Raw genomic sequence first — 14,331 nt, forward strand, 5'->3', positions numbered from 1 at the left:
CTGCTCCATGTCAGATGCAGTTAAGGCAAAAGAAGCTGTCAAGGTCCTGGGCAAAAGTGCAGGAAAGGTAAAAAAGTGCTGGGGTGGGGACGCAGGAGCACAGATTCAAGCTGGTAGTGCCCAGAGGTTTAGTAATGCAGCTCCCAGTGCTAGGTAGAGAAGACACCGAAGATGTGCTCAGAGCAGCAGACCTACAGGCAGGGGGGGTTTGGAGGAGCTGAGGATGACCCAGGGTGCCAGCCCTGACCCACCCGAGCCCCAGCAGCACCAAACACCAAAGTGGGAGAATGTACGTGGAGAGGAGCAGGGTGGGGAATTTCCTTATCAATCACCTTCAGGTGACAGTTGATTTCCTCTAATGACAGCCCAATTAGTGAAGATTTTGGTTGGGATAAATCGCTCCTCCACCAGGAACAGCCAGCTTGCTGGTAGCCTGTTAAAATGACCCACCCAGCTGGTGGTCGTGGGCCTACCCCTGTGTCCCTGAAGACACTAGGCAGCTGCTGCAAGAGCTTCCTCACCTCCTTCTTCTGGCCAGTGGTTTCTGGGTGACATGGCCATCAGCCTGGGATTCACCTGACCCTCTGGTGATGCACTGGCTGCCTTTTAACCACAGTAACCACGACAGACTGTTCAGAAGCATGGCTGGGTCCAAACCCTCACACCTGATACAGGTGGGCAACAGGTAAGGTCTGCTTGCAGGCACGCTGCTCCCAGATGTGTGGGCACATCTCCACAGCTTCAACACAGAGAGTCACCCTGCTCTCCTTCTCGCCTTTTCCTTCTTTTCAATGAAGTATCTCTCCTCCTGAAAGAGGTCATGTTAATTATGTGGTTCATCAGCAATGTACCTGCCGTCTGCCTGGGGATTTCAAAATGCCAATCTGCCTCCTGGACCATTAAAGTTGATAGCTGTTCCTAACCTTTAAATATGTATACAGGGTGCTCTACATAATGGATCAGGACTGTCCACGGAGACCTTCCTCCCGGTGGCTGCAGAGATGCTCACGTTGTTCTTTGCAGGTGTTCACCACCCAGAGGCTAACAACTAAAAATATGCTGTAAAGGGCTTTATTTAAAAGCAAAGGGCCAACACAAACCTGGTGACAGAGAAACTCGACACCAAATCTAAGCACTTCTGCCCCTGTCCTGGTTTCAGCTGGGACAGAGTTACTTTACTTCTTAGTAGTTGGTGCAGTGCTGTGTTTTGGATTTTATGTGAGAATGATGTTGATGGCACACTGATGGTTTTGGTCGTTGCTGGGTGATGTTTAAACCAAGTCAAGGACTTTTTAAGTTTCTTGGACCCCGCCAGCCAGAGGGCTGGAGGGGCACAAGAAATTGGGAGGGGGGACAGCCAGGACAGCTGACCTGAACTAGCCAAAGGGATGTTCCATACCATAGAGCATCACGGTGAGTATATAACAGGGAGTTGGCCGGGAGGGGCCGATGGCTGCTCGGGGACTGGCTGGGCATCGGTCAGCGGGTGGTGAGCAGTTGTACTGTGCATCACTTGGTTTCTTTTCTAGCTTCCCTTTGGATTTTATTCCTCTCCCCTTCTCCCTCCTTTCCTTCTTGTTCTTCGCCATCATCATCATTATTACTATTCTTGTTATAATATTTTAATTATTAAATCATTCTTATCTCAACCCTCAAGTTTCACATTCCTTCCCAGTTCCCCTCCCCATCCCTCCAGGGGGGCAGGCAGCTGTGTGGTGCTTAATTACCGGCTGGGGTTAAACCACGACAGCCATCCAGGCTGGAGTTAAGCTGCAACCAGACAGGCACTAACTTAATTTGAAAGGCAATGACATAATTCTGAATTAGCTTAGTAGGACCTGCAATTCATACAGAAAAGCCTGAGCTTATGTAGTAATTAGCCAGACCTTTCGGAGTGCTAGGTATCTCCATGGTGAGAAAATAATTACATAGCTTATTAAAGCAAGGTGGAAACGGACCCGCTGATGGTGTTTTTTGTGCTAAACTCTGCTTTCGCTAAGTTAGATTCCATTTTTGATTAAACATGCAATTTGCCAAAACACTAGTCACTTAACAAGTTTTCTATTAATGATTTGGACATAAATTTGCAAGTGATTAACCCGCTACACACCAGTCCCTCCCCAAAAGGCAGCCCCGGAGCACAGTGAGCAGTGAAGCTCTGTGAGCTCTTCACCAGTCTCCCCAGCGTGTTTGAACATCGCCCGGATCAACTCTAAAACAACACATCCTGGAGAACGAGCCTGGAAATTCTCCCCCCTCTTAGTCCTTGTTACCAGCCAGGGAAGAAGATGGGTCCTCGGAGGAGCTCTTCAAAGCACAGCCAAGATGTTTAAAGTTACTCAGTGACTGCAGATGCACAACTTCAGCCCCTGAAGCAGGTCTGATTTTCTGAAGAGAGCTGCTTGGCAGCAGCAGATAAAGCCCTTTACAGTACTTAGCTGGCCTGCAATCAAAAGGTTCCCTGTATCAGAAGCCACCTTTGAAAACCTCAGCCTGGCTGGGCTTCAGAGCATCTCCCTGGTTCTCCTGGGATGCTGTGCGTGATCACATTTCTTGGGCATCTTCCTCGCTTTCCAAAAGGCAAGCTGGGAGCACCTTGCTCGCATACCCTCGGCCAGCCCTGGTCTGAAATGGAGCTGACTCACTGTGCCCTGAAAAACTCCTTAAAAGCTAGGAAAACAGTGGGGGACAAAAAAAAAAAAAATCAAACCTGGGACTCAAAAGCTTAAAGATGCAAAGAGAAAAGCAGAAGAAATTGGGCTGGATGAAGCAGGACACAATCTGTGTCTGCACGGGGCTGCCCAGCTCACGGCGGAGAGCAAACTCCATCGTGGGTACCTCGGCACATTCCAGAGCAAAATTGTAATGTCAAAGAAATGGCAAATTTTTTACCACTAAAATTCAAACTCTTCCATTTGGTTTCTGCAAAAACAAGGTCAAAATGAACTCTTATAAGGAGTTTTTTGAGTGTTTTTTCTTTTTTTTTTTTCCCAATGAGAAGAGTTTGGGCTTTGTTAAACAGCACTTAAATTTGCTGTTCGCTACAGATAGAAGTAGAAACCAGAAGAGGTGAGATGTCAGGAAAAGGTGGAAAGGGTGACAGAAGTCCCACTTGCAAGAGCAGATGAATGATGACAGAGGAACTGCTGCATTTACGAATGCTATAGCAAAATGTTTTTTACATCCTTGGTACTTAAGAAAAGGATATTGTGCAATGCTTGACTAAAAATATGCCGGACTCATTTTAAGATCACACAAACTAGATTCAAATGCTGCAGTCCCTTTCAGAGGCACCATCCTGTGGCAAGGTCAGAGATGATTTTCCACATTCTCCTGAGTGCAGAGAGATGATAAAGCTCACGGTGGCTGATTCGCATCTCAACCTTGTGCTTCTGAAGAACCGCTGCCCAGCCTGTGCAAGAAGAATCATTAGTCTAAGAACATCTGCAGCATCTTTAACACCACCACCTTTTCTGGCAGCCAGCCAGCATGGACACAGATAGGTGGAGACAGACTATAAGCAACCACAGAGTTATATATTTTTTTTCAATAGTTTGCATTTTTTGCTGGGCTCACCCAGGGAAAGCAGGCAGGCTTCTGATCAACCTCGCTTTCAGGGTTACGCTCATCAGCAGGGTGTTGTGGTTGAAAGAACTGTTGGTTTAATAGCTCAAATCTGAATTTCTAGGAAAGAAATGAACACGCTTTTCTGCTTGGCAGCACTGACATGAGCCTGTATTGTGGACCAAGTCTGACCTAACAATGCATTTCCATCTGGATACTGCAACCATCCCTTTTTTTTTTTTTTAATATTAAAGTATTACCAGCTAACCACTACTAGCACATTCTACGCAGCAAAAATCCTTTAATTACATGCTTAACATTAACCTCAGGCCAAATCATTTGTTGATACTTTGTTCTGCAGAGAGGACAGGCTTAAGCAGCTACCTGCAGAACGTGGGGAAAACTGCTTTCCATGCTACCAATGTCAAACTTTAATTCCAACAGCACATACCTGGTACCTGACAGGAGCAAGGTACTTTTATTCTGTAAATCTGTGGTCACAACAGCCTGGCCAGTGGAGCTGGCAGCCTTCCTCCACCACCTTGAGCTGCTCCACATCCAGCAGAAACTGAGCTGTCAGCTTCCCGCAGTCGTCACCAAAGAATTGCCTTCACCCAGGATCCAGCTGGTACGGAGCAGGATCCCACAGGCGCCCGCCTCATCCTTCCCCCAAATACGCGATGCCAGGAACTTGTTGCATGACCAAGACAGGCAGTGACAAGAAAAGTAGTCTTTTATTTCAATTAATATTTCTTGGCATTAGGCAGATATTAAATAACACTGGAATGCACAAGACTATTAACATATCGACAGCAAAAGGGAGGAGGTGTAGCCAAGTCAAGAACAGCAGTGCGAGTCACATCACCTCGGGGCACTCAAAAGCCATTTAACGCAGCAACCACCAAAAGTAGGACTCCACTGAGAAATACAAAATGAGGATGAACTCCTTTCAGGTCTTTTGTTAATACAGTAATGTTGGAACAACTGACAGTAAAAATGAACAAATATTTGCATTCAGGAATTAAACAGAGTGAAATATCCACAAACTGCTAGTCATGCAATTCTTTTGGAACAGCAATTTGCTAATGCATAAATATCACAAAAAAAACAATCTCCAAGATCTGAATAAATCACAGACAACTAGAAGAAACGAAGCTCGAATACTACTTTATGCCTTAAATAGATGACCTAAATATTTAAAATTTTACTTCACCATATATATATAATTTATATATATATTAAAAGAAAGTAAAGACCATTAGATAAGTGCAAGCAATTTTCCTCAAAAAGAAAATTGGAACCATGCCCAGGAAAGCTGCTTTTTTTTTTTTTTTTTCCTTTTTTTTTTTTTTAAACTTCCTACTCCATTCAGTCTGCTTTGTTTTTTTGTGGGTTTTTTTTTTTTACACAGTAACTTCTGAAGCAAAATAAATTATCTACCATCTGCTATGTCGGGTAAAAGTCCTACCTAGTATCTTCTTGGGATCTACTAGAACATCACCTTTCTTACCGACTAAGTGAAGTGGTATCTCACCAGAGATTTGAACTCTTTTGTAGCTGCATGTAAACATACCTTTCGATTAATGTTTAAAATGTGTAGAGTGAATCATAACTTTTGTGGGGAAGCAGAAATGGAGCTGCCGAAGGAGAGCTGCACTGGTGTTAGCGAAGGGAGCGAGGGCTGGATCGCTCGGACACACGCGCACACAACCTGGCAATGGGATCTTATCTGCAAAGTGTGGAGGGATGGTTGAGAAGGCATCCGTTTGCGAGCAAAGCTTGAAGGACACAAGCTGAGATTCTCTGTGCACACTGTCCACTTTAATCAGAACTGACTCGCGCTACTGGGGTCGCACTGTAACAACCGCACAATGGAGGGATCGCTCTTGGCACCTTTGATGAACTCTTCCAGCGACAGTTTACCTGAAAGGGAAGAAGACCAAAAGGGATGTAATTTTTAAAATGTCAGCTGTTGCCACCACCATTGCTGTAGCTTGAAAAATCCTTCCCTCCCCGAAGCAACATACGTATATTTAATCTATCACAAAGGCATTCAGGGGAATTTAGTGCAATGCACAGCAGCCAAATCCTACTCAAGCCCTTAAGCCCAGATGTATTTTTCTTCTGCAAAACAATCTAGCATAATAACTGTTATTTTTTTATTTAAAAAGACACTACCAAATATAAACCCAACTGTTCTAATGTAATTTGGCAGTTTTTTGCCCAGAACCAGACTATACATATTACATGACACATGAACACGAGGTGTGGTACCTGAAGAGTACACACTTTGAAAATGACACTTTAAACCTAAATATCCCAAATTGCCCCACTCTGCTCCCTTGTTTGTTGTGACATGTAGGGCTGAGCAGTGATGGCTTCTCCTGCACCTACAAGGCCAGGCTGGACAAAGCTCTGAGCAACCCGGTCTAGTTGAAGACATGGCAGTGTCACGAAGACGTGTCATGGCAGGGGGGTGGACTAGATGACTTTTAAATGTCCCTTCCAACCCAAACCGTTCTACGATTCTATGACTCTACAAGCCACTTGCTGTGCCCTGCTGGGTGTGCGGGAACAGCAGCAGTTTCACAGGACAGCAAGAAAAGCCAGCCTTGGGGAGCCACCTACGGCCACGCATTGCTCCTGAGCGTTTCTGCTTTACACAGCTTTGGTTTAAGCCAGGGGCACTGACTTGGATGGACCCTGTAACAGTCCGTGGGTCTGAAAAGGCAATCTCTGGAAAAGCAACCATGAGGAGCAACTGCCCTGGCTCCAACAGTCCCATGGCACAGCATGGCTCGGTATGGCAAGGAGGAAAGATCCCATCTGGTCTGTCAGACCTCATCCCGGGGCAACCAAGCTTCCTGGCAGGTTTTTCCCAAACTCGAGACCAGACCCCTGCACAAATGTCATTGGGAGCCTGTAAGCAACCTCTGCCTTGCCTGCTATCACCAATACTCTCCTGCTCCACTACTCTGAACCATGGCAGAAATATGCCATAGAAATATTAATGAGAAATGAAACACTTTTCCCTACGAACCGGAGGAGACAAGCATCTGCTGCGTCCCTGACACTGTGTCTGCTGATGTCCCACTATCTCATGCTCCCAGCACAACCTACCCCTACCTGCACACAATGCCCCAGGGCCGTCCTTACCCAACCCACATGCTCCACTCGAGACAGGCAGGACCCATGCATGAATATCTTGCACTTGGCAGCTGCCTGCTGCCACTTTTGGCCACATGCCCCCGAAGGCAGGGAGGCACAAGCTCATTGTGCTGGTTTTCACCAGCCCCAGGATGCTCCCAGCCTGCCACAAGGATGGGGAAAGGACTGAGCTCGGTGGCCAGCACCTGAATCAGGTCAAACAGGTCAAAATAAGCAAACCTTCCTCTTGTAGAAATCACAGAAGCTAAACAACCTGTGGCACACTTCTGTCTTAATTTCTGGGGTTTAAGCCAATGTTCCCAAACCAAGCGTTCTCTTAGGTTTTTATCAGCCTGAAAAAGAGTACTTATAACTATCAGAACATTGATCAGTTTTCTTCTTTCCTTACAATATTTAAAAGCAAAGTACAAATCAAAATCTATTTGCAATGTCCAACAGTCAGATAGGGAAGAAGAAATATTTCCAGCCACCAAGAGCACACGCGCTTCCCCGTGCACAGACTTTACTGCTTGGCACTGCACGGCTTACAGGGCTGGTATTTTACTGCAAAAAGGATGATGTTATTTCAGCAACAAAGTGCATCAGATGGAGGATGTGTATAGCAGTTTTTTTGACCACTACTCTGTTGCACATCTGCATGCACTGCTACTTTCTCTGCATAAGAAAAAATACTTTAATCATGTTATTGTAGGGCCCTCCACATGTGAAGTCAGGGGATGAAGTGCTAATTTTGATGAAGTTAAAGGTAAAATATGCAAGGACTTCAGCAAGGCCAGGAATTTGCCCTGGGGGCTGCATCTGCAGATGCCAAAATACAGCCATAAAATTATTTTAAATAAAAACCTTTCTATACATAAGATCATGTTTTTTCATGTCTCCATATCTCAGTACTAGAAGGAAATCTTGGCTCCTGCTGAGTGCATCAGTAGGATACAGCTCCTGATTTTGATGTGGGGAGCTGCCACCTTAGCTGCTACCAGGATAATTCCCAGGAAAAGCTCCATCTCAAGTAGGATGAGAGGAAACATGTCAGCAGGCCGACGGGCAGAGGAAATTGTTTCATTTTGCCTGTGTTTTTCAAGCCTAAGGAAATGAGCTAGCTCAGGTGGACAGGCTGTGATGGGTGCACTGTCAGGTAATCTGTCAAGTGGCTCCATAATTAGCTCGGGAGCTGTTACATCCCCCTGCCGCACGCACTGCAACAGAGTAAACACTGCAGATTCAAATGTGACCATGCATATATGGACACATGCCATAGACATGCACAGAAAAGAAGTATTATGGACCCAGGGGAATTTTTGCTTTCCCAAATTGGGTACCCAACAGCATCCCCAACCCACATTACCGATGACAAGCACAGGAGTGCAACTCAATCAAGGGCAACAGGAGCAAAACCTCGGTGCGTAGTTTATGCTATGCCCAAAGAAAACAACCCAAAGACTCACAGGATTTTCAAAGGAGCCTCTGCAGAAGGGGATTCACTCATGAAATGTGGAGGAAGGACTGCTCCCCTTCCAGCCCCACAGCAGGAAAGGTCTCTCACCCACTGCCCCCTTATTCACCCTATTTGTTATGGACTGCAGATGCTCACCGAGGCCAGGCAGAGACCAGAGGCGCTGGTGGAGACATCCCTGCCCTCTACCCCTCCTCCTGAAATACCACCATCTGCTTCTACCAGCGCTGGGCTAGAAAACCTCTACTTCTAGAGCCTATGAGGGGGTGCTGGTGGGAGCCTACCATCGTTGTTTGTGTCCATCTGTCTGAAGATCTTGTCTGTTCGCTTCTCGGGAGTGGATTCATCTTCCGGCATCTTCATCACTGATGAAACCATTTTGTAGATTGCCTGAGTATTAAAAAAATAGAAAAACAAAGATATAGGAAAAACACGACCCAAACAATAAAGCATCAAGCCTGAGAAAAAGAATTTCAGCCTGTAGCAATAAAAACAATGCAGCTGACCCTGGCAGGCAGCTGCAGGACTTTATAAAGCAAAACAAATAGGAGTTTCTGACTGCAGCCCTTTTTATTTTTCTTTCCTGTATTCATTCAAGCTTCAAAAGAAGCTCCCGCACCGCTAGGTCAGTTTAACTGAAAGTCAGGGTCTAGATTAATGTACGAGCAGGACTGAGCTAAAATACAGGAGGCAATGGTGTGTAATTCTCTTTTCTGCAACTGGGCTAAGCCATCACCTTTTTGGCTGGCTCTCAACATACACTCAGTTAAGTGTGTGCGTGCGGGGTGTTGTATGGATTACAGGTGAATATGAATAATATATAGGAATAGGGGTTGCTTTTCTTTGTGGATGGGTAAGGAAATGCATTTTCAGACTTAGATGAGACCTCTTCAGGACGTCTGCAGTCCTAGCCCTCCTCCTAATGGTCCCCGCTCAGCCATGAGGCCCGATGGCCAGGGCGCTGGCACCGGCTGAATGCATGAGGTGCTTCCCAGAGCCCCTTGCAGCGCACTGGAGACAGATCTCAGCCCCAGCGTGGGTGGCAAGCAGCCCTCTGCCGAGGCCGAGCCCCAGCCGGCGCGTGGGGCAGGGGCACCGGGAACTGCCTACACGCCCCCCTGCTACAGCCCATGGGCTACATGTTTCCAGCCTTCCGGAAACAAAGACATGCTACAGCCTTTCATCCAGAGCTCATGTTGACTCAGATTTGATGTTTCAAAGTATTCATTCTGAGATTAATCAGGTCAGTAACATTTGCATTGGGTCTATTTTGATCCCAACAACATGCCGCTAAGCGATCCCTGGGGAGAGCTGCAAGATTTTTGGCTGCAGGCCAGTTGCACAAGCGCCCTGTTTGTATCTCAGGGCCGTCTCTCATCTGCATCTCATAGGTCCCACCATGGACCCCAGTGTCCCTTTGGGAACTGTGGGCTCAGGAGCCTCCCTGGGGCAGCAGTGACCCAGCTCAGCACATCCCTCATCTCCAGTTCTACCTGTCTCAGGATGAAGAGGTTACAGCAGCACGAATAAAACATCAAATAGAGACGGCGCCTCACCTGCACTATTTCTAGCATTTCCCCACGGCTGATGTACCCGTTGCCATCCAGGTCATACATACTAAATGCCCACTTCAGCTTCTGTTCCAGCTTGCCCCGGGAGGTGACGCTCAGGGCGATGATGAATTCCCTAAAGTCAATCGTCCCGTCGCCATTGGTGTCGAAGGTGCGGAAGACGTGCTCTGCAAACTTCGACGCGTCGCCGTAGGGGAAAAAATTTGCGTATATTTTTTTGAACTCTTCTACAGTCAAATGGCCCGTTGGGCAATCTTTTAGGAAGCCCTTGTACCACTCCTGCAGCTCGTGGTCTGTGAACTCGGTGTTCTCGCGCAGGTCCTGGAGCACCTCAGGGCGCAGCTTGCTGTTCTGCTTCCCCATCCTCTTCTGGATCTGTGTTCAGTGGCTGTAAAATGAGACAGCATCCACCTCAGCTCCAGCCCCACGCCGTGGAGAGGGGCTGGGACAGGCAGAGCCCTGTGGGAAATGCAGCCCAGGGCAAGGGGGAAAGAGGAAAAAAGGGATGCTGTAAGTCTAGGAAACTAGGCAATAGGAAAATTCATTTCATTTGGCCTTTTTTCCTCTCCTTTAGGCCCTCTCAGTTCTAGTACACTGCAGAAGGACAAGGGAAGGTAGTTCAGGAGGGTCTGTTCAGGAAATACTAATCCTTATTATTAATCCTTATTATCTGCGAAATAATAATCCTCGTTATTTAAGTTCTCCTCTGTCCTGCTCCTCTTTCATATGGTTTGTGATGCCCAGGTCTGGATTCCAGCTCCTGACCCACCCCACCAGGCTGATCTGCTGTGACTATCGAGCAGGAGCAGCCAGGGACAGCAGCAACGATGAAAAGTAAAATCCATCTGTTCAAAAGTGAAAGTAAGCCGGGGTGAACAAGGAGCAGGAAGGGCAGGCGGCTCTGTGCCAGCAGTGTTTGCATCATGCAGATGATCTCTGAAACTCCTTGGCTTATGGAGCATCTCCTTCCTCCCTGCACCTCTCGCCCCACAGCAGCCCCCCAGCGCGGTGGGGCTGGGTCGGTGCTGCTTGCAGCACCATGGGGGTCGCAGAAGGCTGCAGCAAGGGTAAGCTCAGCACAGCCCATGCTCAACAGCATCACCCCGAAAGACTTCTCCCTCTTTTTCTCAACTGTGGGGGCAGCGCAAGCAGACGGGTCACTGCAACAGCAGCACCAACACAAGGTACTTCATCCTTTTGAGCAGATCACAATCCTCTGCCCTCCCGGACAAGCAGGGAAAAGGGCTTTTTACAGCAAAATGTTCGGCAAAGCAACTCCTTTCAGGTTTAGTGGGGTTTATACTTCTATTTAAGCTTATTCAGTAAGTTCAATATTCCCCAATGTGAGAAAAAAGGCATTTTAACCTCAGGATTTTATCAGGATGTCAGGAGGGGGCTGGGTTTGTCCCATCCACTGACAGTGCCCCATACGGTGCAGGTGACCATGCAGGTGCGACCACCCAGCAACAGGAAAGCTCCTTCAGGAAAATGAAAGGTGGTCTATTTGCACTTAGGAAACAACAGAAAACAAACAAAACCATAATATATTTTTGGCTTTTGTCCCTTTCAGCCTTCGATGGCATCCCAGCAATACCAACCCAAGCAGCCAAGCAAAAGGCTGAGCTGCGCCTCCTTCCCTGGATCCAAGAAGTTTATTCACAAGCTTTGCCCAAAGTCACATCCAAACCCCTCTGGTTTTGGTTTGCATAAAACTGGTCCAGCATAAATGACATTTCTCTGCACAGCCTGTTACGCCCTCGTTAGGCTTGCTCACAGCCGGTGCAGTAGGCAGGTTACACCACGTGGCCACTCAGTAAATGGCAAGAGCTAAGCAACAAAGAGTGCAGAGACCAGGCAAAATACAACACGGGCTAAGCACTTCCCAGACAGTAAGAATCCCAGGCACGCATAAGAACCTATTTAAAAAAAAATGTTAAAGGTCAGCAAAAAGTAAGTTGCTCTACAGCAGAGAGATTTTCAACAGCTGAATTTAAGCTTGTTTTATTTGTACTCTACTTAGTCTCTGCATAGCCTCAGCAATGTAAAAATCCACATCCTGCTCTGTGGCTTAATGCTCAGAGACAAAAACCAGCCAGCTGCTCATTAGTTCAATGTATCGGGCTTAACAGAAATCTGGGTTGTCATTAGCACTTCTGTTTTCTAGAAAAGCTTTGGAGCTGAACTATTGGCAGCTTTATTTTTGCCCATTATATTGCAGAGGTTTCTCCGGGCCCATGACATACCTCTGCTTGCTTCCAACATGCAGGGATGCTACCGCTCCCTGTCCCTGCCAGCATCATCTCTAGGAGAGCACTGGGCTGCCCTCCAGTTAAACCACTAACTCCCAGATGCTCCCGCTGCATATCCATCTCTGAATCTCCCCTGCTCCAGATACTCACCCTTGCAGTGCCAAGGGCAGAAAACACAATATTCTACTTAGCTGCAGTCGATTTCCAGAAAACAGCGGCTTGGAGCAAAAAAATGTGTGGACAGTGATCCTTTTTTTTTCAGAGCAGAAATTGTGACACTATGTTTCTGTCCTTGGGCAAGGAGGTACCTCCAGGTTCCATCTTTCAATGAACCCCTTCACTTCATGATGCCTGAGCGCTTTGTAAGAACTACCGTCCCCATCCAAAAGTGGTCCCTGCTGCACCTGCCACTGTCTCGGACTTCCCTGGGAGAAAGGCAGGAGGATTGGCAGAGCCCGTTCAATGCAGGAGCTGGACTTTAAGCAGAAGTAACCTCAGCTTTAACCACGCACAGGGTTAAGGGACCATAAAACTTCCAACTGCTAGTCAAAAGAGGTTTGAAAAGGTTCAATGCCCTTTTCCCCTGCTCCTGTAATATCTTTATTGTTCTTGTTCCCTTTAAAATAGAGGGCCCCGGACAACAAAGAGGTAAGGTGTTCATTTCATTTATTAGATTTCACTACTTCTACTAGTGGTAAGATATATCCTGTTACTTGGATGGATGCTCATTTAACATCCGCTTCAAAAGCTTTATATTCAACTAGTCTTTGCATTCAACAAATCACAGGTTATTTCAACCTTTCTTCCTCTTTTACATTGTTTTATACCAGAAAAGTAATGTGCCATGCTCTGAATACCAACCTTTTTTGCACATCAGCTTTCTGAAAGGCTTCATAATGTGTTCAACCCAAATGCAACCCTGCAGTTGCTGTAACTAATTTGTTAGAAATAATTAAATATCCAACATTAACATTAATTTATTAAAGCCGATCTAAAACCACCCAGCTTCGATGTGAATTGTGTTGCAGGTAGCTCCTCCAAAGTGAAACGCCTAAATACCTCATTAATCATGACAGCAACCCCTGCTGCTGGCATCCAACTGACATTTCATTCGATTGCTATAAAATGCTTTCATCAAATCACTTTCCAGAGGCTCACCGGCTGATTTAGCCACAAGACCACTCAGAGGATGGCTGCTAATGGAAATCACAGGGAGTGAGTCTGGGATGCTCAGGTCAGTCCTGTGATTAGGGCTGTGGGACATTTCTTAATGAGCCTGTACCAGCCAAATCTCCTGCTGCAGTGGGTGTAGAAGGCAAGGAAGGAGAGACATCCTTGCACCCAACACTGCCCTGGGCAGTCGACGGAGTCCTAACTCCAATTACAGCCTGCCTGTCCCTCATTTCCCATTACGCCAGGGTGAAATCCAGGGAAGTGATGCTGCATACATTGCAGCAAGGTCTATCCCGGCTTAGCATGATGAGCAAAAGCCCTCAGAGCATCCGGCACTATCATGGCAGTAACAAAAATCATCACAGGAATGCCCTTGAGGTGATCAGACAAGGAAAAGCTCGGAAGTATAACCGCAGACCAGTAGACTTCACAAGTGTATCACTGCTCATGAAAGCAATGCTCAGTCATGTAAGGCTCAAACAGGGGGAAATGCAGATGCATTTTTGTTCCAGTTTCACACCAAAATTTTTGTTAAAATTATGTGGTGCTGCTGCCTGCCTGCAATAAGCCTACATTCAGCCAGGCTAGAAACCAAGATGCCAGAGAACTCCTACTTGAATATATCCTCTGTCCTTCTAGGCTCAACAAAAGTAAGCAATAATCTCGTAGCAAAAGCCTAGCAATGAGAAAAAAAGGTCTCTTACTGAGGCCGAGGTACACACCAGTTAAACAGCTGAAGTAGCAATTCTGTGTTTTTACCAATAGATGGAAGGGTTGTCAGCATCCACGCCCTGAAGTATTTGAAATACTTGTAGCAAAGCTCAGTGCATCCTACTTCTACATGAACACTTTGTCAACCACCAGTTACTGCAGGTAGAAGCATTCTCGGAGCACACAGCCTGGAGAGCTGGAGGCCAACCCAGCTTTTTCACTGCAAACCTTCTGAAGGCAAAAATCCCTTGAACTGAACTCCTGATGGGACACTCTTAGTGCATCAGCTAGGGCTGCAAAAGGAGGAATGACTCCTTAGAGGTGCACTTCCCTGTGCAAACCCCGTTGAATACTGATTTAGTGTTAGTAAAAAAAGGAAAATTGATGAAATGCCTGTCTACAGGACAGAAGTGCTCTCCAGCAGAGAAAGTGCACAGAGAAA

At 46.6% G+C, this 14,331-nt stretch overlaps 1 protein-coding gene across 5 annotated transcripts in view; it reads right to left on the reverse strand.

Moving 5' to 3' along the window:
- Positions 1-4,279: 4,279 nt before the first annotated feature.
- Positions 4,280-14,331, reverse strand: part of HPCAL1 (hippocalcin like 1) — a 66,712-nt gene continuing 56,660 nt past the window's right edge. For all 5 annotated transcript variants that reach the window (XM_055810145.1, XM_055810144.1, XM_027787763.2 and 2 more), the window contains 3 exons: positions 9,742-10,144; positions 8,470-8,575; positions 4,280-5,487 (listed from right to left, as the gene is read on the reverse strand). In XM_055810145.1, the coding sequence (XP_055666120.1) occupies positions 5,390-5,487; positions 8,470-8,575; positions 9,742-10,119 (582 nt within the window). In that variant the 5' untranslated portion in view covers positions 10,120-10,144 and the 3' untranslated portion in view covers positions 4,280-5,389. The remainder of the gene's footprint in view (positions 5,488-8,469; positions 8,576-9,741; positions 10,145-14,331) is intronic.

This window comes from Falco peregrinus, chromosome 7 (genome assembly GCF_023634155.1).
Source record: "Falco peregrinus isolate bFalPer1 chromosome 7, bFalPer1.pri, whole genome shotgun sequence".
Taxonomy (NCBI): Eukaryota; Metazoa; Chordata; class Aves; order Falconiformes; family Falconidae; genus Falco; species Falco peregrinus.